Source organism: Lynx canadensis, chromosome B1, assembly GCF_007474595.2.
Source record: "Lynx canadensis isolate LIC74 chromosome B1, mLynCan4.pri.v2, whole genome shotgun sequence".
NCBI classification, from domain to species: domain Eukaryota; kingdom Metazoa; phylum Chordata; class Mammalia; order Carnivora; family Felidae; genus Lynx; species Lynx canadensis.
This window is the reverse complement of record NC_044306.2, coordinates 122430249-122455699: the sequence shown is the minus strand read 5'-3', so window position 1 is coordinate 122455699 and position 25451 is coordinate 122430249. Positions and strand designations below refer to the sequence as shown.

The 25451-nt window shown below is 37.5% G+C and overlaps 1 protein-coding gene across 7 annotated transcripts in view; it reads right to left on the bottom strand.

Moving 5' to 3' along the window:
• The window catches only part of DNAJB14 (DnaJ heat shock protein family (Hsp40) member B14), a 42631-nt gene extending 18344 nt beyond the window's left edge, over positions 1–24287 (bottom strand). The window contains exons 1-4 of one of the 7 annotated variants that reach the window (XM_030313367.1): positions 8362–8446; positions 6754–6855; positions 6213–6310; positions 1310–1365 (exon numbers count right to left, since the gene is read on the bottom strand). In XM_030313367.1, coding sequence (XP_030169227.1) covers positions 1310–1365; positions 6213–6266 — 110 coding nt within the window. In that variant the 5' untranslated portion in view covers positions 6267–6310; positions 6754–6855; positions 8362–8446. Of the gene's footprint in view, positions 1–1309; positions 1366–6212; positions 6311–6753; positions 6856–8361; positions 8534–23918 lie in introns of those variants that run through there. The other 6 variants (XM_030313368.1, XM_030313369.1, XM_030313366.1 and 3 more) reach the window with 6 other exon arrangements.
• Positions 24288–25451: the final 1164 nt, after the last annotated feature.

The window sequence follows — 25451 nt, the reverse complement described above, 5'->3', positions numbered from 1 at the left end:
AGGTTAATTTAATACACACTGCATTCCAAGAGTTCTATTGTCACATAATGTAGACCTCACCAAATATCACAGCAACAATTTAGTGCATGTAAAACAATTACAAGTACTCTATGGTTTCAACGTCAATGCAAATTAACTCAGTTTGGCTACTCTAAAGAGAACTCATCTGTGTCACTCTAAGAAAGATAAAACCTCATAATAATATACATCATAGGACTCAAAAATGTTTGTTACACCCAATTTTCATTCTGATGAGCATACTTTTAAAGATTACTGACATAGCTAACTAAAGGTGTTAACAGATTTAAGCCCGGAGTCTTTAAAGAATATGAAGAAATAAAATACTCTGACTGGAGCAGAGAACACTAAGACTTTTAAATGTTAACATTGTCCCCCAAACTTACTAATTTTCCTTCACTAGAATACAGTAACATTTTAAACATCTTCTGTGGAGTACTTTATGACTTTAGATGTGTTCCATGTGTGAGTCGCCTGAAGTAGCAACAGGATAAAGAGCTAAGAAATAATTGTTCACTGGCAGCTAAAGAACTGCAGAGTGACTTAAAGTTCTGAGACATGATTGATCTTATTTTACTACTGAACCTATAAGCCATCACAGTGCTTGATACAGGATAGGTTCTCAGTAAATATTTCTGGAATAAATGAGCCTTAGCCCTCCTTTTATAATGATCGCATTCAGGGGCACCCGGGTGGCTCAGTTGATTAAGCACCTGACTCTTGATTTCAACTCAGGTCATGATCTCATGGCTCATGAGATCGAGCCCCACTTTGGGCTCTGTGCTGACAGCACGGATCCTGCTTGGGATTCTCTCTCTCATCCTCTCTCGCTGCCCCTCCCTCACACATGCTCCTCTCTCTCTCTCTCTCTCTCTCTCTCAAAATAAATAAACTTAAAAAAAATAATAATGACAGTATTCAACATTTGTTAAATGAACAAAGTAAAAAAAAAAAAGAGAGAAGACACTGTATAAGATTATAGAAATCTATTTATAATCACACATCAACAAAAATCTGTTTTGAGGTCTTCTTTATGATAAAAATAATTAAAACTGGATGTTTCTACTTTGATAATAATTATTAACATTTTATTCCATAAACATGATATTTCCTTTGTTTAACCAGCAATATTTATTGAGCACCAATTATGTCACAGTGTTCTGGGCACTTGAGATATATTTGTGAATAAAACAGAGAATGCTTCCTGCCTTTGTAGAACCCATTCTCCCAGATATGTTTAGAAACTATGTGACAGAAAAAAAATGAAAGGGGACATTTATAGAACACCTACTGTGTGTCAGGCACAGGTCCACAATCACATATCCATGTTCCAAAATCCATAAAGCTCTGAAAAATGAAAGTTATTCTATAACCAATTTGATGCAGAAACCTGACTGAACTCTTTCAGAGGCAAAATTTGGCCTGATTGGATGTGAAGCTGCTATAGGGTTTTCATTTATCCCATTTAGGTGTGAATATGTTGCTGCAGAAATGTTACTATTAGGTTGTGGGCTGCTCACTAGAGGTTAAGTGTTGCTATGTAATGTGTAATATATGCTCCTTACTATCTTCCTAAAATATGAACAATTCTGAATTCCAAACTACATTTGGTCCACAAAGATTTCACACAGAGAATTGCAGAATCATATTATACTGGCTATTTTACATAAATTGTTTCATTTCCTCCTCATTAGATGTTATTCCTATTTAACCAATGAGAAAATCAAGGCTTTGAATGGTTAAGTTGCCAAAAGTCATATAACAAAGTAATAGAGGGGAACTGAGTTTATTTTTTCAACAAAAATTTACTGATCAACTACTTTCTGTGGACACTATTTCAGATGCTATAGTGGTGAATAAAATAGTGAAAAGAATCACGATTCACATTAAATTTACAATTGGGAGAGGGATGAACAATGAACAAATAAACAAGTAAAATATAAAGTACATCATATGGTGATAAATAGAGAAAAATAAAGTGACAAAGGGGACTAGAGAATGGACAAGAAGGCAGCTATTTTAAATAGGATGATGAGGAAAGGCCTCACAAGTAAGGACTCAAACCTTAGTCTGTCTGACTTGAAAATTCTGCCCTCAGAACCACGGTAAGGAAAAGGAACCCTTCGGACACCTGAGTAACCCACCTCTTCCTTTCTATCCCCTTTTCCTATCAGTGTTTAAACAGACTTTTCTCTCCCAGGTATTTTCAAATGTTGGTTTTGGTGCCCAGAACGTGCCTTCTCTGCTTCTTGCTTAGTTAGTTTCCACAACTGCTTCAGACCTCAGCTTGGCTTTTCATTTTCTCAAGAACTCCAATTCCTCAAGACTCAGTTTGGTGCTCCTGCTGTATCTTCCCCAAAACCCTCTGGACTTGAGCCCTACCCCGGCAATTACCACAGTGTACTGCACCTACCTGGTCTGAGCCCTCTTCTAGACTATAGACCTCCTGAAGGCAAAGATTATGTCTTGTTCACCATATGTGGTGAATGGATGTATAATAGATGGACGGATGGATGAATGGCCCAATTTGAAGGCAGAAACGGTTAGGATCTAACGGTCAAAGGTGGTAAGTGCTATAATGTAGTTGGCATCAAAAGTTAATTTGGGGGGTGCCTGGGTGGCTCAGTCGGTTAAGCGTCCGACTTCAGCTCAGGTCACGATCTCGTGGTTCACGAGTTCGAGCCCCGCGTCAGGCTCTGGGCTGACAGCTCAGAGCCTGGAGCCTGCTTCTGATTCTGTGTCTCCCTCTCTCTCTGCCCCTCCCCCGCTCATGCTCTGTCTCTCTCTGTCAATAATAAATAAAACATTAAAAAAAAAAGTTAATTTGGAATAGAGGAGAACAGACTGTGGGACAAGGAATAGAGCCAAGAATATGATAGACACTATGTGAATGCAGAAAACAAAAGGCAGTGATAAAACACTAAACAATCCTAAAGTCATTATTACTTGGTTTGCATGCACAAGATGATAAATTATATGCCAGACTAACCCTCCAAAATTGTTTTGTTGAGATTTCCTGAGCATAAAAGGCTAGGCAATAGGAAAAGGCAGCCCAAGAGAGGACTGCTGGATAGGGTAGGAAAATTAGGATGGAATTCGCAATCTTCTGCAGATGTGTCTAAAGGTAAGAATTGTCACAAAAAGAGGTAGAAAAACAATTATTTCACTATTTTTTTAATGTTTATTTATTTTTGAGAGAGAGAGACACAGAGCACAAGCAGGGGAGGAGCAGAGACAGAGGGAGACACAGAATCCAAAGCAGGGCTCCAGGCTCTGAGCTGTCAGCACAGAACCCGACGTGGGACTTGAACTCACAAACCGTGAGAGCATGACCTGAGCCGAAGTCAGACGCTTAACTGACTGAACCACCCAGGTACCCCTTATTTCACTAATTCTTAAGTGTAGCTAGTTCTACTATATCCTCCTTGCACTGAGTTTTTCATCACATGTTAACAAGAGAAATTTTCTGAGAAGCCAGCAGAGAGGTATAAAGTTGACATCACCAGTGGACAGGCTGCAGACTACTCCATTATTTCAAGTAAGGCTCCAAATACACTCATTTACTTAATATTTCACACATGAATGAATTACCATTCATATATTTATTTCAATTTATATTTTTGATCATTGTGCCTTCACCAACTCAATGCATTTGCCATACTTTATATATATATAGTTCACTCCTTGCTTAAAGTTTCAAGCGTTCTTCTCTATCTTCACCAAAGAATTTTTTTAAAAAGAAAGAAATAGGGGCGCCTGGGTGGCGCAGTCGGTTAAGCGTCCGACTTCAGCCAGGTCACGATCTCGCGGTCCGTGAGTTCGAGCCCCGCGTCCGGCTCTGGGCTGATGGCTCAGAGCCTGGAGCCTGTTTCTCATTCTGTGTCTCCCTCTCTCTCTGCCCCTCCCCCGTTCATGCTCTGTCTCTCTCTGTCCCAAAAATAAATAAACGTTGAAAAAAAAAATTAAAAAAAAAAAAAAAAAGAAAGAAATAAACAAGAAAATAAATTAAGAAGAGGTAATCTATTACCTCCTCTGGAAGGAGATATGAACAACCAGTCCAGAAAGATCTGACTGCAAGCTCAACAACTGAGAAGTCAGTCTGGTGCAGCCTTTACATCTTCCTTTACGTGCATGAAAGCGTAGTGCGTAGGGCAGGACGGTCCTCTCTCAATTATTTTTTTCACGTTATAGCTGATCATTTGAATAGACTCCAAATTTAACTGGTGTTTAGGGAAATAGCTGTTCATCCCTGAGACAAAGGACTATTTATTTTATAAGTTTAGCAAAATGATTTCTTTTCATCTACAGAGCTAGAGCTTAAATCAAATCCTAATCAAATCCCCGTAATTCAAATGACTTAATAATTGTAACACAAGCGTTCCTAATTGATAAATAGAAAGATGACCCAGTTAGTTAATGCTTTCACACTGATCTGGTAAATTTTTAAAATAAAAGATGGGCTTTTCTTCAGTGAGAAATTCAAAACCTCTTCGCATTAGATCCTTGACACTTCTTCTCAATAATTTTTCAATAGATTTCTTTTTTTTTTTTTCTTCTTCTTCTTCTTTTTTTTTTTTTTTTTAATTTTTTTTTTCAACGTTTATTTATTTTTGGGACAGAGAGAGACAGAGCATGAACAGGGGAGGGGCAGAGAGAGAGGGAGACACAGAATCGGAAACAGGCTCCAGGCTCTGAGCCATCAGCCCAGAGCCCGACGCGGGGCTCGAACTCACGGACCGCGAGATCGTGACCTGGCTGAAGTCGGACGCTTAACCGACTGCGCCACCCAGGCGCCCCTCAATAGATTTCAACTCAAAGACAACAAACAGGGTTTAGCCACACAGAATATTAGCTTTACAAAGTGATATACTTTTTCTTCAGTCTTACTGTAAGCTAGCTCGTACTTATGCAATGGCTGCAGTATTATTGCATGGCTTCTCCCATTGAGCCAAACTGTCACTGAGCAACTTGTTTGCATAATCGTGCTACCACAAGATAACATGGCTTTCTTCAGAAAAAAATCCCCTGTGTATAGGTAAAACAAAAAACAAAAACATACAGCATGTAAGTGTTTGCTGGTGATCTGTTACCTTACTAAAGCAACACTTACAAGGGCTACTGTAATGAATAAGTGTTACATAATTCAGCTAAGCAACTCATGTAAGGTACCAACTGAAGTATTTTGAGTAACTTAGGGATTCTAAAGAATGTTCCAATCATATTTAGTCCTCAAAGGAAAAAAAAACTGCATTTAATAAAAAAAGGGATAATAAAATTATTGACCAGAGAAACAATCCCTAATACAGCTATACTACTAAGCTAATACTTATACCCAATAAGAATTCATGGTCTCAAACTTGGCTGGGCCTCAACGCTAACCAGCGACGCTTCTGTTCCCTTTGCCTTTCTTCTCTGTAAATTTTCCATCCTTGTACCACTCTCCTCAAGCTTTCAATCTCATCTCTTTTCTCCTAACTCCCAGAGGATAACCTCATCTCCAATTTCACAGAGAGTATAGAAGCCAACAGACAGAAACTGCCTCAACATTGTGTCTGCATCTTTCCAATGCTGGCCCTATGCAATGTGTATCTGCATCCCACTATCATCTTTCATTCCTCCATTCTCAAAATGTCCCCATGCCTAAATACTCAAAGAGACAGCAAAACAAAGCACTGTTCTTCCTTCCTTATTTCTACTATGACCTGAACTACTCCTCTTTTCCTTTCCAACTGAGAGCCGAGGAAATGAAGAAAAAAGATTCTTAAAGAATAGTGCTAGATTAGGGGATTCCTATGCTCCCAAACTTTCAACTCTCTTTTGGTGATATTTCAAAACATGTAAGTGGTTCTATAGCCTTTTAAAAGAAATCACAAAAATGATTCTAAATATAAATCACATATAATACAATTAACTTCATTTAGGTCTTTCATTAAGAACATACCCTCCCAATAAAAAGTAAATTCTACAAGAAAATACAATTTGTTTTCAAACAGATATGGTGTCCCGGAATGCATTCCAGCACACTGTCTAAAGGTTCTTCTTGAAGAAATTCAAAAGGAAGTCTCTCATTTATTCATTCACTTAATCTCACTTATGCAGCCACCTCTGACACAATACTAGTTATAAAAGTAGTTAGCAACATTACTTATATCCCAAAAGTGCTTCACTACCATTCATGTTCATAATGGCTTTACCATGATTAGGGAGTCTTTTTTCTTTTCTTTTTTTTCCCCACCAAACACCAACATCTGTGGTCACACTCAGATAAAATGTTACAATCAAGCTTTAGCATCTAAATATAGAGGGGAGGGGCGCCTGGGTGGCGCAGTCGGTTAAGCGTCCGACTTCAGCCAGGTCACGATCTCGCGGTCCGTGAGTTCGAGCCCCGCGTCAGGCTCTGGGCTGATGGCTCAGAGCCTGGAGCCTGTTTCAGATTCTGTGTCTCCCTCTCTCTCTGCCCCTCCCCCGTTCATGCTCTGTCTCTCTCTGTCCCAAAAATAAATAAACATTGAAAAAAAATTAAAAAAAAAAATAAATAAATATAGAGGGGAAAAAAGAAAAATATAAATACATTGATATTTTATTTTAAAGGACTTCAATTCTAAATTACGGTAAGAAAAAAAAAGAATGAACCAAAAAGCAATGGAGAAAAAAAGGTGAGAAAAACAGGAAATAAGACTAGAAGAAAAACAGATGGAAAACAGGTAAAGAGAAAGACAATCTAAGTTGTTTTACCTACTCCTCACTTAGCTAGTTCACTGTACTATAATTCGCTCTCCATGTGAATTATCTGATTAATCACGATTTAGAGTCCTTCATTCTTATATTTTACTTTCCCTAGAGAGTGAGATCAGTACAATATTAATATGGCATCCCTAAGCTGTAGCAGAAAACAAAACATTATTTTCTCTAGTGTTTCACACTGAAAGGTTCATTTTATTCCCAGAAAATATTTTCCTAATTATAAAATCAGTTAAGCCAGAGCCCCAAAACCCAGTTCACAATTTTCCAACTCTGATTCTTCTCTGTAAATAGAAGAGTATCAGGAGGTAAAACTAAAAACACTGAGGCAGAGTAATTAGAGTAAGAAAAATATTAAAAGGAGAGGACATGGGAATGCAAGCTGGTGCAGCCCCTCTGGAAAATAGTATGGAGGTCCCTCAAAAAACTAAAAATAGAACTACCCTGCGACCCAGCAGTTGCACTACTAGGCATTTATCCAAGGGATACAGGTGTGCTGTTTTGAAGGGGCACATGCACCCCAATGTTTACAGCAGCACTGTCGACAATAGCCAAAGTATGGAAAGAGCCCAAATGTCAATCGATGGATGAATGGATAAAGAAGATGTGGTGTGTGTGTGTGTATATATATATGTATATATGTGTGTATATATATATGTGTGTGTGTGTATATATATATATATATATATGCATACATACATACAATGGCGTATTACTCAGCAATCAAAAAGAAAGAAATCTTGCCATTTGCAACTATCGTGGATGGAACTAGACAGTATTATGCTAAGTGAAATTAGTCAGAGAAAGACAATATTATATGACTTCGCTCATATCAGGACTTTAAGAGACAAAACAAATGACCATAAGGGAAGGAAAACAAATATAAAAACAGAGAGGAGGACAAAACATAAGAGGCTCTTAAATATGGAGAACAAACAGAGGGTTACTGGAGGGGGTATGGGAGGGGGGGATGGACTAAATGGGTAAGGGGCATTAAGGAATCTACTCCTGAAATCATTGTTGCACTATATGCTAATTTGGATGTAAATTTAAAAAAATTAAATTAAAAAATTAAATTAAATTTAAAATTTTTTTTTTAATTTTTAAAAAAGGAGAGGACACTATGATGTTTGCCTATGTATAAAGATGCCCTTAAAGAAAGAATATAAATAGAAAAAAAAACTATTCTACATTAATATAAGTAGGAAACTGAAAATGCTGTTGTTATTGTCCTCAATTTTCCTCTCATGAAATTCCCTGCTTTCATGCATACATAAGACAAAACAATTCTTCATCCTCTTTCAATACAGTTATCTAAATACTATGCTGTGTCAAAAAATAAAAATAATATTCCTCAAGAGAAAAATACCTGGAAGCAACTTTGTGCCTTATAGTTACTTTAAAAGATGGAACCTTCCATAGAGTCGGTACTTTACAGACTGATGTGACAAAATAACATAAAATATAAGACACCCAGAGTTCAATTCCTCCATGTCTGTTCCTCCACTGAATAATAGTTCACACACTTTTTTAGGTGTTACAACATTTAAAAGTTACATTAGTATCAATTATAGTTGAGATATAATTCATGTTTATCCCTACCTGAGAACTCCATCTACTTGATCTTTGGTGTAGCCTTTTCCACTTTCACCACTACCAGATATGCTGTCCTTCGTGCAATTAGGCTTGTTTTGGTCACCACAACCTGATGGTTTTCGGCAGTGAGGGCTATTTCCAGCCGTGCTTCCATTTTTCATAATTATTTCCAATAGTGCTGTGGAAAGATAAAGCACACTATGCCATGTAACATCATGTACATACATATGATCTTGAGAAGAAAGTTATAAAGATGACAAATTAAGAATCATGTACTCCGAAAGAATTTACCGTAAGGCTCTTTTTTTAATTCCTTTATGTACTTGTTTACATACCACTAATCATCACTTAGAAGCAGAATATTACTAAATTAAACCTAAAAACTCAAAATTACTATCACTTAATTCCTTATGACATACTTTCATTTGTCACATCATGGTGAAACTACAGAATACCAAAGAAAAAGAGATAGTCTTTAAAGCAGCCAGTGAAATTATCTACAAAGAAACAGAAATTAGACTTCCTCTTTATTTCTCAACAACAATAATGGCCGCTGAAAGACATGGGAATAGTATCTTCAAAATGTTCTGGGTGAATAACTGTCAAACTTGAATTCTGCACTTACTTTCTAGAAAATGTGCAAGATTACAACCATTTTCAAAGAAACAAAAACTAATAAAACTTACCACTAAGATTTCACTAGAGGATACTGTAATGTATACATTTTGGGAAGAAGGAAAATGCTTCAAGATAGGTGAAAATGTGAAAGGGAATGGCATGCAAATACTGTGGTAAATGTGTGAAAAAAATCTAAACATTGAGTCTATAAAACAATAATATAGTTATGTCTAGGATTTGTTTTAAAGTACTGGAGGAACATAAGAGGGCAGAGAAAATACACTGGCCATATAAAAGATGAGAGGGCAATAGGAATTGATTATACTATTCTCTTTCCTTTTGTGTATGCTTGAAACTTTCAATAAGTTAAAACTAAATAAACATGGGAAAAAAATAAAAGAAACAGAAATCCACCCTGATGATAAAAGATTTTAGTATATTTCTGTTTAACACAATTTAACACAATTCAATGTCAGTTATTAACTGACATAGGGTAGATGAAAAAAATCACCAAGGATACAAATGATATAAACATCTACTTTGTCAAGCTTGAGCTAGAAGACATAACATTATCTCCAACAATTGGTGAATATTCATCCTATACAGGCACACAAAGAATAAAAATTGACTACATTATATACTTAGACCATGTTACTGTCTTTGAATTTTTTTAATATGAAATTTACTGTCAAATTGGTTTCCATACAACACCCAGTGCTCATCCCAACAGGTGCCCTCCTCAATGCCCATTACCCACTTTCCCCTCCCCCCATTAACCCTCAGTTTATTCTCAGTTTTTAAGAGTCTCTTATGGTTTGCCTCCTTCCCTCCTTTTTTTCCCCTTCCCCTCCCCCATGGTCTTCTGTTAAGTTTCTCAGGATCCACATAAGAATGAAAACATACGGTATCTGTCTTTCTCTGTATGACTTCTCTTTGAATTTTTAAGAATTAGTCATATGTTCCACAATCGAATGAGCACAATGCATTTAAGTAAGAAATCAATTTAAAAATTTAAGTAGCAAAATCACAAATGGGTTAGAAAAAAAATTGAGACAACTCATGTATCAAAGAATTAATCATAACAGAAATGAAAAAATAGAATTGAACAAAAATGAACATACTACTTATCAGAACATGTGGGTTAACAAATGGAGTTGGGACAACTGAATGTCCACATGCAAAAAAATGAATCTGGATCCCTTTGTCACACCATATACAAAAATTAGCTTAAAATAGATCACATACCTAAATGTAAGGGCTAAAACTATAGAACTGTCAGAAGAAAATATAGGAGTATGTCTTTATGACCTTGATTCAGGCAAAACATTTTTAGATAAAAGTACATGGGACAAAAGGAAAACAAGAGAAAATAGACTTCATCAAAATTAAGAACTCTATCCCTTCAAATAATATTATCAATAAAGTAAAAAGATAATCCACAGAAAGGGAGAACCTATTTACGAAAACATGCAAAATCATACATTCTGCAAGACGTATACCCAAGAGAAATAAAAACACACATCTACACAAAAACTGGCTCACAAATGTTCATAACAGCATTGTTCATAATAGAAAAATATTGGAAATAATCCAAATGTTCATTAATTGATGAATGGATAAATAAAATGCGATACATCCATATGATGGAATATTATTCAGCAATAAAAAGAAATGAAGTACTGATATATGCTACAACATAGACGAAAGTGAAAGAAGCCAGTCACAAATATTGTATGATTTTATTTATATGAAATGTATAGAATAGGCAAATGTATAGAGATAGAAAGTAGATTAGTCATTGCCAAGGACTAGTGGGGAGAAAAGGGTGGAATCAGGGAGAAATGAGGACTGACTGGGGTGCCTGGGTGACTCAGTTGGTTAAGTGTACAACTTCAGCTCAGGGGATGATCTCATAGTCTGTGAGTTCAAGTCCCGCGTCAGGCTCTGTGCTGACAGCTCAGAGCCTGGAGCCTGCTTCAGATTCTGTGTCTCCCTCTCTGCCCCTCCCCGGCTCATGCTCTGTCTCTCTCACTCTCAAAAATGAATAAATGTTAAAAAAAAATTAAAAAACAAAAAGAAATGAGGACTGACTACTAATGAGTACAGGGTTTCTTTTCGTGGTGAAAAATTGTTCTAAAATTGTTTGCTGTAATGGCTGCACAATTATGAATGTACTAAAACCCACTGAATGGTATACCTTATTTTTTTTAATAACACGTTTTTAAAATTTATTTATTTTGAGAGGAGAGAAAGAGAAAGAGAGCATGGGAGGGACAGAGACAGAGGGAGAGAGAGAATCCCAAGCAGGCTCCGCACTGTCAGAGCAGACCCTGACACAGGGCTCGAACCTGTGAACCATGAGATCATGACCTGAGCTAAAACCAAGAGTCAGACACTTAACTGAGCCACCCAGGAGCCCTGAAATGGTATACTTTAAATGAATGACTTGTAGGATATGTGAATTATATCTCAATAAAGCTGTCTTATTTATATACGTATATATAAATTTATATAAAATTATATATATATATATACATTTAAAGATTCCATCAGTGTTGGCAAGTTGCAAACATATAGTTGTTTTATGTTTTATTTTATTCACATATATATATATATACACACACACATATATATCTATATATCTATGTAGATAGATAGATAGATTTTTTTTAAGAAGAAATAGAGTGTGAGTGGGGTGACGGGCAGAGAGAGAGAAGACACAGAATCCAAAACGGGCTCCAGGCTCTGAGCTATGAGCACAGAGACCAACATGGGGCTCGAACTCACAAACTGGGAGATCATGACCTCAGCTGAAGTCAGACACTTAACCGACTGAGCCACCCAGGCGCCCCTATTTATATTTTTTATAGATGAGTACTTCTTTCAACGTATCTTTTCCCTAGTTAATGCGTTCAAGAGTAAATACATAAGAAATTCAGTTTTTATAATATCTAGCTTTAGACAATACAAAAAAGTTCTTAGACACCAACCTATTAGTTACTAACAAGATAAGTGTAACACATGCTATATAGTTAATTGTTAACTATAGTTTAGTTTGTATTTAATGCATTATAATGTTAACACTGAGTGCAGAAGCCAGCATGGTCTAGAGATTAGGGGTTCACAACTTTTAAATGGGAAAAATTTTGTGAGAATTCTGGGAAGAAGGATGTGACAACAGCTAAAACTTTTAAATCTCTGCCAATTCCCTCATAAAGTCTGAGCAATTAGATAGCAAAATCAAAACCTCATACACAAAATCCCCAAATACCAGAAGGGAGGGACGAACCACCAACAGCTACAAGATCTATGTGGGTTTTGCCATTGGTGTTAACGGGACATTTGCTAGTCCACAGAACAAAAGAACTCCAAAATAACCTACAGGGACTTTCTATATTACAACACATAAGACAAAAGTGAGGAAAGTGTGTAAAAAAGAATGAGTTTTGCTCACTACAGTAGCATATGAGTGACAGGATCAACACTAAACTCCTACAGGCATATGGGGTGCCTTTCATTTATGGTTTTAGATTTTTTTTTATCAGAAATGTTTTCTCTAATTATTGTTTCATTGGTTTTATTCCCTTGCTTTATTTTTCTTTTTTTCAGGACTCCTATTATATGTTTGTTGGATGTCCTTTAACTGTTTTCAGTATTTGCCATTTTTTCTAATTTTTTTTTAATTTAAAACTTTTCCTCCTTTTTAATACTCTCTTTTGCTTACACAACATTAACTGTAGTTTATTAATTTTTCTTCTAGTCTTCTTTTTTGAATTGATTTTTTTTCTTTTCATTCTTATTCTTTCCTGAGTTTTATCATCTAAGCTCTGAATGAATAATTTTGACGGTTCTAATTCTAATTTATGGTGTACTTTCATATTGTTTGTAACTTTTTAGTCTTTTCAGCTTGTTTTGAAGTACTGGTGTATAGTGTTTACCTGTTTTGTTGGCAAGTCTTTGTGGTGTATTTTCTTTGTCTTTAGAGATTTATTTTATTCCTATTTGCTTTTTTTTTCTCACAATAACTTTGTATCAAGTTTCAGTTCTATCATTTTTTTATACTCATTTTTTAAAGTCATTTTTATGTTAGGGTAGTTAGCTTTTCCAAATACACAGAGATCCTTCTCCAGTTTTCGGGTAATGTTTGAAAATACGGCTCCTTGCTATATAAGATCTCTTCACTCCTTTCTCTTTCCCCTCTTTATCTGGAATTACTCATTTCTTCTATTGTCCCTGCTCTTTTCAGTTGGGTCCTGTTCCCATCAGGTTCTCAGTATGGCTTTGTTCTGGATGAGATTTTTCACTGACTAGTTTTGAGAGTTTGTAGTGACTGGAGTTTCTATGCCTGTAAGAGTTTATCTTACTTTATTTTTTAATGTTTATTTATTTATTTTGAGAGAGAGCAAGCATGAGCGGGGGAGAGAGAGGGGAGGAGAGAGAATCCTAAGCAGGCTCTGTGCTGTCAGCAGCAGAGCCCAACGCAGGGCTCAGTCCCACGAACTGTGATATTATGACCTGAGCCAGCATCCAGAGTTGGATGCTTAACTGTCTGAAAGGGCAAATCACATATTCAAGAATATGTGACCCAAAATAACCAACACCCAAATATATTCTAGTAAAATCAACTGAACAGCTTTCTTACTTGAAAAAACAAATTATTGGTCTTCTCTTCCCTTCCCTTCTCTACCATTTGGCAGCTGAAGCCTGGAAAAAGGAAGTTTATTGGAATCAAGAAGCAGGTATAGCCAAAAACATGGCTGAGATTGATAGGACCTGCCCCAAAGGGGTTAAGGAGGCAACTCATTAAATATAGGGGAAAATGAACAAATAAGTATACTGAAGATAATAGGAGCCACATATCTCACTGTCAGAGAATGGAATTATAAATATAGAAATGGAGAAGGCTAAAATGAACTCTGGTGGACTGCAAAGGCAGGCTTGGGAGTCTTAAACAAATATCAAAATTAATAAAGATTAAATTACTATAAATGTGCATATGCCCACATACACATATAACACAGAGATTTACATACACGTACATATATTCATACAAACATGTATTTCCTACCTCTGTCTACTGAGAGGATCTAAAAGCAATGACACCTTTGTAGCAAGGAGCCTATCTAGTGTGTATATCTTAGTTTCCAAGTACCATTGTCCACTAAAAATAATTAGAGCTCCTTGGAGAAATAGCTGATTCCCAGGGCAATAAAATAAAAAGTGAGCCTGAAAATTTTTTTGTGCCAGAAAGTAAGGAAGCTCAAAGAATGATGAAGACATGTCAAAAAGACACAGGAGTCAGCTTGAAGGGGTTCCTTCTGCCGAAATTAAAAATGATAATAATGCATTAAATAAGAAACCATGAATCCAAACTAGTAAGTAAAATTGATGTCAACTAATAAATTATAGAAAGAATGACAGAATTAGAAAACTACCATTTGACAACCATAAGACACTAAGGAAACACTCATCAATGGATGCTAAAAGGAGTTGGTGAGAGTTTGCTGGGGGACAGGATGTTAACACAGTTTCAAAGTATTTTCCTATAAAATATTTATTAATTACAAAGGGGAAAAGAAAGAGAAGTCTCAAATAGAGAAACCTGACAATCACCAACTCAAACAAGCGATCAAAATTAGCATTAACCAGCGGCATTTGGGTAGCTCAGTCATTAATTTGATGGTTATTCTGTGGTTATGTAAGAGTGTCCTTGCCTTAGAAAATATACATTGAATTACTGAGGAGTAACAGGACATCATGTCCACAACTTACTTTTAATTGGTTCAGGAAAAAATATAGTCAGAACAAATTGTGCCTATATGCGTGGGGAGGGGGGAGATAGCTGGGAACAAAGGAAGGGCATGATAAAGCAAACGTAGTAAGTTTTATCAAATAGGAAGCCTGAGTGAAATACACAAGGGAAGTCTATAATACTCTTGTGACTTTTCTAGAAATTTTTAATTATTTCAAAATTAAAAAAAAACTTAAAATGGGGAGTATATGCAAAACAATTTACCTGTCTTCAATAATTGTATTAGTGGAGTAGTGTTAGTAATGCTATTCTGAAACCATTATATATATGATGTAGCCGAAAGCAAAAAAATAATCATGACACATTCTATCATTTGCCATGGCCTTGAAAACAAGTATTACCATTGTGGAAGAAAAGAGATAGAAAAGGAAGGAAGGAAGGAAGGAAGGAAGGAAGGAAGGAAGGAAGGAAGGAAGGAAGGAAGGAAGAAGGGGGGAGGGAGGGAGGAAGAAAGAAAGAGAAAGAAATAAAGAAAGAGATAAAGAAAGAAACACAGTCTAGAGAAGTTTAACATACCAAAGTGCTTAATTTGAATGACAAGTAACAGCATAAACTCATAAGCTGTTTTAGTTTAGAAAAAAAGTTATGATCTCGCAGTCCGTGAGTTCGAGCCCCGCGTCGAGCTCTGTGCTGACCGCTCAGAGCCTGGAGCCTGCTTCGGATTCTGTGTCTCCCTCTCTCTCTGACCCTCCCCCGTTCATGCTCTGTCTCTCTCTGTCTCAAAAATAAATAAACGTTAAAAAAAATTAAAAAAAAATAAAATTAAATTAAAAAATAAAAAAAAGTTATTTCCTAGTCTGTACACTGAAATGGCCCAGAAACACTGAACAATCTGGTAGCTACAGCATCCTTAGTGTCAGATTGTAATGTTGAAACACCATTTTCCACTAAAAGAAACAAGGGCTTTTGGAGATATGACTGATTCCAGATCTATTACAGAAAAAGTATAAGAAGAGACTGAAACATTGTTATACCAAACGGCATAAAAACTATTAAAGACTATTGGGAATCTATACTCAGGAGCTAATCTAAAGGGGCTCCCTACTGGCCAAAGACCTAAGAAATACAGCTGACCCTTGAACAACCCAGCAGTTGGGGGCACCAATCCACACGCAATTAAAAATACCTGCATAGGGGCACCTGAGCGGCTCAGTCAGTTAAGCATCTAACTCTTGATTTCAGCTCGGGCCATGACCTCACGATTTTTAGGTTGGGTTTGTGAGTTTGAACCCCAAGTCGGGCCCTGCACTGACAGCGTGGAGCCTGCTTGGGATTCTCTCTCTCTGCCCCTCTCCCACTTGCACTCGTGCTCTCTCTCTCTTTCTCAAAATAAATAAATAAACTTAAAAAAAAAAAAAAAAAAAAAAAAACCCTGTGTAACTTTGACTCTCTGAAAACCTAACTACTAATACCCTACTATTGGTTGGAAGGAAGCCTCACCGATAACATAAATAATTAAGTAATATATATGTTGTATGTTGTATGTACTATATACTTTATTCTTACAAAAAAAAAAGCCAGAGAAAAAACATTACTAAGAAAATTAAGGAAGAGAAAATACATTTACAGTACTATCCTATATTTATCGAAAAAAAATCTGATTAATGGGTCCACACAGTTCAAACCCATGTTGTTCCAGGGTCAACTGTGCCAATTAGCTGCTTTTGGAGAAAACAAAGGGAACCAACTCCTTTTCTTGAAAACTAATAAAAGCAATCAAGCACTTACCTGGTCTTTCCTGTATGAACTACACTACTGTATAACCCTAAGAGAGGTAAGGGGAAATATCTCTTTATAGAAATAGTTGAGCTAATAAATGAAGAAATTATTTTTTAAAACTTGTGGAGCCAGATATGAAAATGGTTTTATGTGTTTAGTATTTACAGGTGGACACAAAGTCCCTATGCATGCAAGTTAGACGTTATCTGCACATTCCCTTTCCTTCTTAGCACAAAAATACTCTTCCAGTGTGTTTCTGGACACCTTCCATGTTAATAGATGCTGAGTATTGCTAAAGCAGGATCACACCACTGTTTTTTATTTTCAAGAGTTTTATGATACTGAAAATTCTTCTACGATGTCATGCATAGGGGCTCTGCTTAACAATGGCTACATGTATAAATGCACTCATACCCAACATTCTTTGACTCCAAGAGTGAAAACTTGGACAAGTTCCATTACCTCTGGGTCTCAACATCCACTTTTGGCATCTTAAAAATGGAATCAGTAAGGTTTTCTGTATTAATAATCTCTGGAACCAATGCCAGAGAAGGTAATATGATTCAGTTCAAATACTGTCAGAATTTAGAACATATCTGATTTTTCTTAGCTATCACATGAGATTTCATCTGCAATAATGTGCAATTAGTTGGGCAGATACAGTACTTATACACCAGACTACATTCACTTTTGTTTTCAAAACTATACAACATCATTTTATGCCTTCACTTTCCACACCTATTGCTTTGCTTTTGGGGTTTTGATGGAATCTGCATGTTTTTAAAAGTTTTTTTAATGTTTACTTTTGAGAGAGAGACAGAGTTTGAGTGGAGGAGGGACAGAGAGAGAGGGAGACACAGAATCCGAAGCAGGCTCCAAGCTATCAGCACAGAGCCTGACACAGGGCTTGAACTCATGAACTGGGAGATCATGACCTGAGCTGAAGTCGGATGCTTAATCAACTGAGTCACCCAGGCACCCCTGATGGAATCTGCATTTAATTTAAGTATACTTCATATTAAAGACAAGTGAAAAAGTAAATAAACAATATTAAAAATGTTTACATAAATAATCCAAAATTGAAGAACCAAGATATGTTTGTGTTTCATAAGTTTCTACTGCACACCTGTTATGTAGTGTCCATAATTAGCTAAATCTAAAAATAAAAATACATAATTTGAAAAACAAATGGATGTTTTCCCTCCTCTTCACAAACTAGAAACAGTTTTTGTGATTATAAAAGTAATGTTTCTCAGCTCATCAAAAAAGACATAACAAAGTAAAAATCACTTACAAACCCCACACAAAAAAAATCACTCAACCATTCTGATATATTTAACTCTAATTACTCTAGTTAACTGTCGAGTTTTTATACGTATTTAAACAAAATTAGAATAATCTACGTTTATAGCTTACCTTTATTTAATTTATAATACATCATGTTTTTCATTTTATTTTTTGCTGCATATTTTTGAGACACAGAGAGCGCGAGCAAACGCAGGGGAGGGGCAAAGAGAGGGAGACACAGAATCTGAAGCAGGCCGCAGGCTCTGAGCTATCAGCACAGGGCCGGAGGCAGGGCTTGAACTCACAAACCGTGAGATCATGACCTGAGCCCAAGTTGGACGCTTAACAGACTGACAAGCATCCCTGTGTTTCATTTTATAGCAATAAATATTGGTTCACTTTTTTTTTTTTTTTTTTTAAGGTCTTATGCAGGACTATTGCAATAGGAGAGTGATCAGGCTTAACTCCAAATTCAGCAAAGACTGCTGGGGATTTATGGCCAATAAGCAGGGTGAAGGGATCAGTGGGTGGAAAATTACTGAGGCATATTATCATTTTTAGTAGGTGCATAGTATATGAGAGCAATGCGATTTATTTAATCAATTCCCACTGATGAACATTTATACTCTTTCCAAATTTTGCTAGTGACAATTTTTATATATACATTTTTGCACACTTACCCAATTATTGAAAAGTTTCATTTGTGAATATATTAGCATGATAAGCCTTACAGCTATAAGATTTTTATTTACTTATTCAGCAAATCATCTTTATTGAAGGAAATAAAGTTAAATAAACAGGTTATCACTCCAGAAAATACCGGCTTATACATGCCAAAACAAACACTATCAGGTACTGAGGAGGTAAAAAACTGAATAAATAAAGATTAAAATGGTTCCTGATGGCAAAGGACTTTTTAATCTAGGAAAAGGACAGCTATATACACAGCACAGCACAAGGAAAGAATGCAGCAACAATGGGAAAACCACATGTTAACTAAGCATGGAATGAATAACTGAATCTAAATGGAGAGTAACCTTAAAGCAATTATTTTGTACTCATCCACTAAAAATGACAGAAAAGAGATAAATAATATACTGTTGACTCCGAGGCAATATCCAAATACTTTTGCCATAGTAATAATACATGACATTCTTACAGCACTTAATAACATACCATCCTTATAATAATCCTGTGAAAATTACAGATAACTACGTTTCCACAAAGAAAAGGAGAATGACAGGAATTGAGCTGTTATTAGTACGGCAGATACTTTATATTTCATTCCTCTAGAATGGAAGCTCTAAGAGGACAAGGGCTTTTTGTCTTATTTTTCATGGTCTCCCCAGCTACAAAGAAGTGTGGACTCCGTAAGGATAAATGTATCCCCAATTTATAGATGATAAAGATAAGCAATTTGAATCAGTCTGCTAAAGGATACTGTAAGATCCTTTTTGTTAGGATAAATGTATCCCCATTTTATAGATGAAGAAATTCAGGCTCTAAAAGATAGTCACATATGCAAGGTCACACAACTATTAAATTAAGGTTCGAAACCAAACCTAATATTCTTTCCTTAACTATACTGTCTGAAACAGTTGGCTATTAGCTGAAATTTGGAAATCATTTTATAACACTTAACTCAATGTTACTGAAATAATTGTTCTGAATGTATAATCTGTACTTGTCACTAAATTTTAATTAAGTCAGAAATAGAAAGAAAATGGAATTGCCTTAAAAGGAATAGGTTGGCTAATACTCCAGATGTGTAATGACAGTTTAAAAAGCTTTATTTTACTATTTTAAGTGACAAAAGAGGAACAGAACTTTGAATTTTTTATTAGATTTAAATTTTAAAATAACGTAGCAAAAAAAAGGAAAAATCTATACACATAGCTCTCACATGAGGGAAAAACAGAGGACTATTTTAATTGTTATAGTGCCGAGAGATGTTGCAAATCACACATGAGCTATCCACTCATTAAAGCGGACACAGGATGGCCTTTTTTGAAGTTGCAGGCCACCATTTGGTTCAAATTACTAAGAAATTCTTAAAAACAATCAAAATACTTTTCTCCAAATAAAACCTTCCTCAAACAAATCTATACTAAAAATTGCCCCCCGATTAGTATGAAACATTAAAGTTAATGCTAAGTAAACAGCAATGTAAAGCGTTAAAACAGTGAGACTGTATCCCTCTGTGCAAGTCCAAATATATCAATAATTCAACAAATATACAGCTTAAGAAACTAAAATGTAATTTACTTTTCTGCCTGCTGAAATTATTTTTCCAGAATATGTACATTTCCTATGTAGTAGTCATTACATATCAATCCTTTCGAACATAAATTAAATTCACAGTATGAAAATATTTGGATATTTATAAAATTCAATTCACTTAGAAGTCCACTGCAATAAATGATCCATAAAATAATATCCTCAATGAAAAACATAGAAAGCAATAATGTCCTAGATCCATTTGAAGATCAAGTTTTTCCTCAAGGAAAATTCTTGCCAATTTTTCAAAGTGTTTTATCAATCAGACTGCTCACCTGGCAAAAATAAAATGTAGAGAATAAAAATTCTGGAATTTACTTAGAATTTAGTCTCACATTTTCCCATTCACTGTATAAGAACAACAGAAGTCAAAATGCAATGTTTTCCTTTATCTATCTTAGTATGAAAACACATCCAGAGAAACCTGTAGTCAAAACTCTGAGTTATAAGAGTTTCACGGTAGTTGAGCAAAGGGAAATTCAGGGATAACACTTTAAAATTTCATTTTAACTGACAGCTTCAATTTCTTTCTACATTAAATATTTTCTCAGGACTTACACAAATGTTCTAGACCTTTCCCTCCCCTAAATTCTTAAATTCCAATAAACCTCTTCTGAGAACATTTTATGTAAAATATACTTTGCTAAGTATTTGTGCATAACTTTATTTCAGCTAATGCTCACATTGACCCTGTGATGAAATCTTCATTTCACATATAACTAAACAAGGCTTAGAGATGCTAAGTAACTTGTCCCAGGTTACAAAACTGTCAGAGGCAAAGTCTGCATCTGAACTAAGGTTTTCAGACTACACCACAACCGTAACCTATCACTTTACTTGGTAATCACATACTGTCTCTACAAGGCATTGTATCACTAATTTTCACCGTTATTTTTCTTAATTTTTTCTATATTCATGTTTTTGAGAGCAAAAATTGTGTTGTGCTTTGAGATCTTACAGTATCCTTTAGCAGACTGATTCAAATTGCTTATCTGATAGGGGCTCCTGGCTGGCTCAGTTGGTAGATTATGCAACTCTTGATCTCAGGCTTGTGAGCTCAAGTCCCAAGTTGGGCAGAGAGCTTACTTAAAACAACAATGACAACAAACACTCAAAGAATAAAGTTGCTCAATGAAGCATTCAACAAATAACAAAAACCTCAAATTGGTTATATAAAAATGACAGGCTAAAAGTTTAAAACTTCTCAGAGCCTCACATTTGTTAAATAGAAATGATACTGAACCACCTGAGAGGTTACTGTCAAATGCTTTCCATGTGTATTAACTCTTTTAATCCTCACAACAGCCCTATGAAATTGGTACATTATTGTCCCATTTTGCAGATGAAAAAGCCAAAGGCTAGCGAGGTTATCCTACTTGCCCAAGATTAACGTTACAAACTAGTAGGTGGAGGAGATGGGCTTTCAAATGCCAAGGTATTGTCTTAAGGGTTACTTGCTTAATGTCAAAACTGTCCCTCTAGGACTAGATAATGACTAAAATGAAATCATGTATCCATACGGTATGCAAAAATTTTAACTCTGGAAAATGATTTCTTGGATACGACACCAAAAGCACAGGCGATAAAAGCATAAATAGACAAACGAGACTACATCAAACTTAACTTCTGTACATCAAAGGACACAATAAGATTTCCTACTAGAATGGGAGAAAACAGTGTGTGAATCATACATCTGATAAGAGGTTAACATCCAGAATATATATGGAACTCCTACAACTCAACAACAAAACAAATAACCCAATTAAAAAACGGGCAAAGGACTTGAATAGACATTTCTTCAAGATGATATAAACAAGCCAACAAACATAAAAACATGTTCAACATCACTATCATTAAAGAAATGCAAGTCAAAACCACAATGAGATATCACCTCACACTTTTTAAGATGGCTAACATCAAAAACAAACAGAAAATAAATTCTGGTGACGATGTAGAAAAACTGGAACTCTTGCTCACTGCTGGTGGGAATGTAAAATGGTGCAACTGCTACGGAAAACAGTATAGCAATTCTTCCAAAAATTAAAAACAGAATTACCAATATGATCAAGCAATCCCATTTCTGGGTATATATCTGAAAGAAATGAAAACAAGAAAAACTTGAAGAGAGATACTTCCCCCCATATGTTCACAGCAGCATTATTCACAACACCAAGATATAAAAACACCCTAAATGTCTAATGGCGGATGAATGGATAATGAAAATGTGGGGTGTGTGTGTGTGTGTGTGTGTGTGTGTGTGTGAATGAAATATTATACAGCCTTAAAAAAGGAAATCATGTCACATGCTACAACATGTATTCAAAGGACATTATGCTAAGGGAAATAAGGCAGTCAAAAAAGACAAATACTGTATGATTTCACTTATATAAGGTATCTAAAGTAGTCAAGTTTTAAAAATAAAGAACGGTGTTGTGACGGGCTAGCAGGCAGAGAAAATGGGGAGTTGTTTTCATTGGCACAGAATTCTGTAAGATGAAAAACTTCTGGAGATCTGTTACACAGTAGTATGAAAATGGTTAATACTACTGAACTGTATACTCAAAAATGGTTAAGTACTTACTTTTATTATGTATTTTTACCACACTTAAAAAAATATTAATTCCTTTTTCTTTCACTTCCTTTTCCTGTCCTCCCTGGTACAGTATTCAACAGGAATGTAAAGAAAATGAGGAAAGCAAAGAATACAAAGGCTTCAACAATGTAAAAAAATTGAGAAAACAATAAAACAGCCTCGAGTTCGAACTTATCAATAATTTTTTAACCTGGAAATACCTTGGACCTCGAGTGAAACAGCATCCTATTGGCAAGAAAATAGAGCAGAATATTTAAAGGATTTTTGCAGCTGGAAACCTCAAGTACTATTATGACTTTGCTACTAATTACTCTGTGACCTTGGTTAAAATACTTTCATTCATTCATTCATTCATTCATTCATTCATCAAAAAGTCTGTTTACACATGGGTAAACCTGGTCAAATGAATTTCACCTCTACATAGGATTGAGAAGTAAATGAAACAATTCATATAAAACATTAGGCACAAGTCCTGGCACTTTGTAAGTGCTCAATAAATGCTGGCTATTGTTATTACTTGAAAGCCTGCAGAGCAGGACATGAACAGAGCGAATTCAACTAAAGTCAGTCCAGTACGCTATTCCTTAGTGATTTGCCTCATTTATCGAGAATTATGGTGTTACCAAATAAGATACTATTTAGGAAAACATTGCTGACTATCATTCTTGCCAAATTTGTGCTCCTCTCTTCTAAAGAAACTCTCGACTAGGGAAAAGCAGTGTCATCTCAGGTATTCAAAATGTTTGCTTTGGAAACAGTGTTCTACCCCAGAGGTGGTGGAACCGAGACCTGTACGTTAGCCACTAGAGTTCCCCATTCCTCACCTCATTAGGGGCCTAGGCCTTATCTGGGGGTGAGGATGCAGTGGCAGGGGGGCCACACAACCAAACATCCATATATAACGCCCGACTCAGGTAAGATGGACAAATCTCCTAGGAGAATGAAGCTAGTCTTTACAAAACGGACCGGGGTACCGGCAACACTCGCCAGTCAGCTGAGAGCCGGCATCTCGAAGGCAAGCTGGTGCAGAGGGAATCTCCGGGAGCCCATCCCAGGCCCGGCCCGGCCCGGCCCGGCCCGGGACAGTCGGGGCAGGGGCGGGGGTGTGTCGGGATGCTCCCCCCGGGGGCCTTGAGGCGGGATCTGGCAGGCCGGGGGCCCCCCGCCGGTTCCCGGAGGGGCGATGGTGGGGGCGGGGGCGGGCTACACGGCGGCCTGGGGACCCGGCAGGTAGGGAAGGGACACCGAGGGCCTCACCGCGGGCCGAGGGCAGTGGGTAGAGCTTCTCCGCCTTCTGCAGGAAGCGCTGGGCCTTCTCGCGGTTGCCGGCGTTCAGGGCCTCCCGGGCGATCTCGACACATTTCTCCGCCTCATCCCGGTTCCCCTCCATGGCTTGCGCTTTCTTCCGTTTCCTCCGGCGGCGCAGCTACGGAGGACGGAAGCCGCGGCCGCGATGGAGGCGAGCCGGCCCGGGGTGGGGGCGTGCGGTGGCGAGCGGGGAGGAGAGCAGAGGACCGTGGCGGCGGCCCCGGCGGACTGGCGGGCTCTCGGCTCCGCCTCCTCACGGCGGCCTCCCCGCCCCCCGCGGGCCGCTACAACGCGAGTCGCATCCCTCCGGGCCCCCGGACCGAGCTCCCGGGCCTGGACGTCGGTGCGGACTCGCCTGTCCGTGCGCTGCGCCGGCAGGCTCGGAGCCGACCAACTTCGGGGTTGGGAGGGGAGGCGGGCGATACCAGCCCCGCGGCCCGCCGGGGGACTGCACCGAGGTAGGGGCCCCGGCCACCCGCCTCGGCAGCGCCGTGCCCCCTGACCTCCCAGGGCGGCCGGCGCAGGCAGGAACCGCCTTCCAGGCGGCCAGGGCGACGGAAGGGTCTGGGGACGCTCCCTACAGGAAAATTCCCAAGGACTGAAGGGCTCGCCTCTGGGCCCCCTTAAGCCTTGGGAGGTTTCGGTCAGGTGAGTACAGGCGCTGTCAGTCCCTATGCAGCGCTTCCGGCACAGGTGTTTAGAAGCGCATCAGAGCCTCGTTCGGTCCTAACCACGGGTTGTTTTATTTCAGCTACACACCATTTTTCTGACCCATATTCCATTAAATTGTCTCTCAGTACATCCAGAAGGTGTGGACACTTTGTTTGTACTTTTTGCAAATTTTTCTCGTGAAAAGCCCAAATCCTCATCCTTTATGACCCAAACAAGGCGGGAGCCACCTTTTTAATGTGTTACCATCAGAGAAATAAACTACTTGTTGGGTTTTCTCCCCTCTCCCATTTTCAGGACATTCCCTCGTGAAATGCTGAACCATGTCATGTTGGTCTCTTTGAAGGGGGGAAAGGGACCACTTACTTATTGCTTGGTAATGTCCTCCAAATAAGAAAAACAAAAAAAATTTAGGGACTGCTCACAAAGCAAGTATCAAAATGAGCCATTCAACTCAACCAAAAATAATACTCAAACTATTGTTTGCATGCAAATAAACACCTAACTCAGGACTTACAAAGAAATACTTCTTAAGAATGGGAATAGCATGGCCTCCCAAAGGGTTAACTACTGAAAATTTAATTCAAGTAGACTTCAAAACACTGTAGCATAAAACACGTTTCAAAGTCTAAACTGAAAGTTCGCTCTGTGGAGGTAGCTGTAACGCAGGACTTCCTCCTTTACCTGCCCTCTCCTTCCCCATATCCACCACAGCAAGAGCCCACCAGGGAAATGACATCACATAAAGCAGGCACAGCCAATCTGAACTGGGACGGTCAAGCTTAGCCTAAGCAGCAGCAACTTGGCCCATTC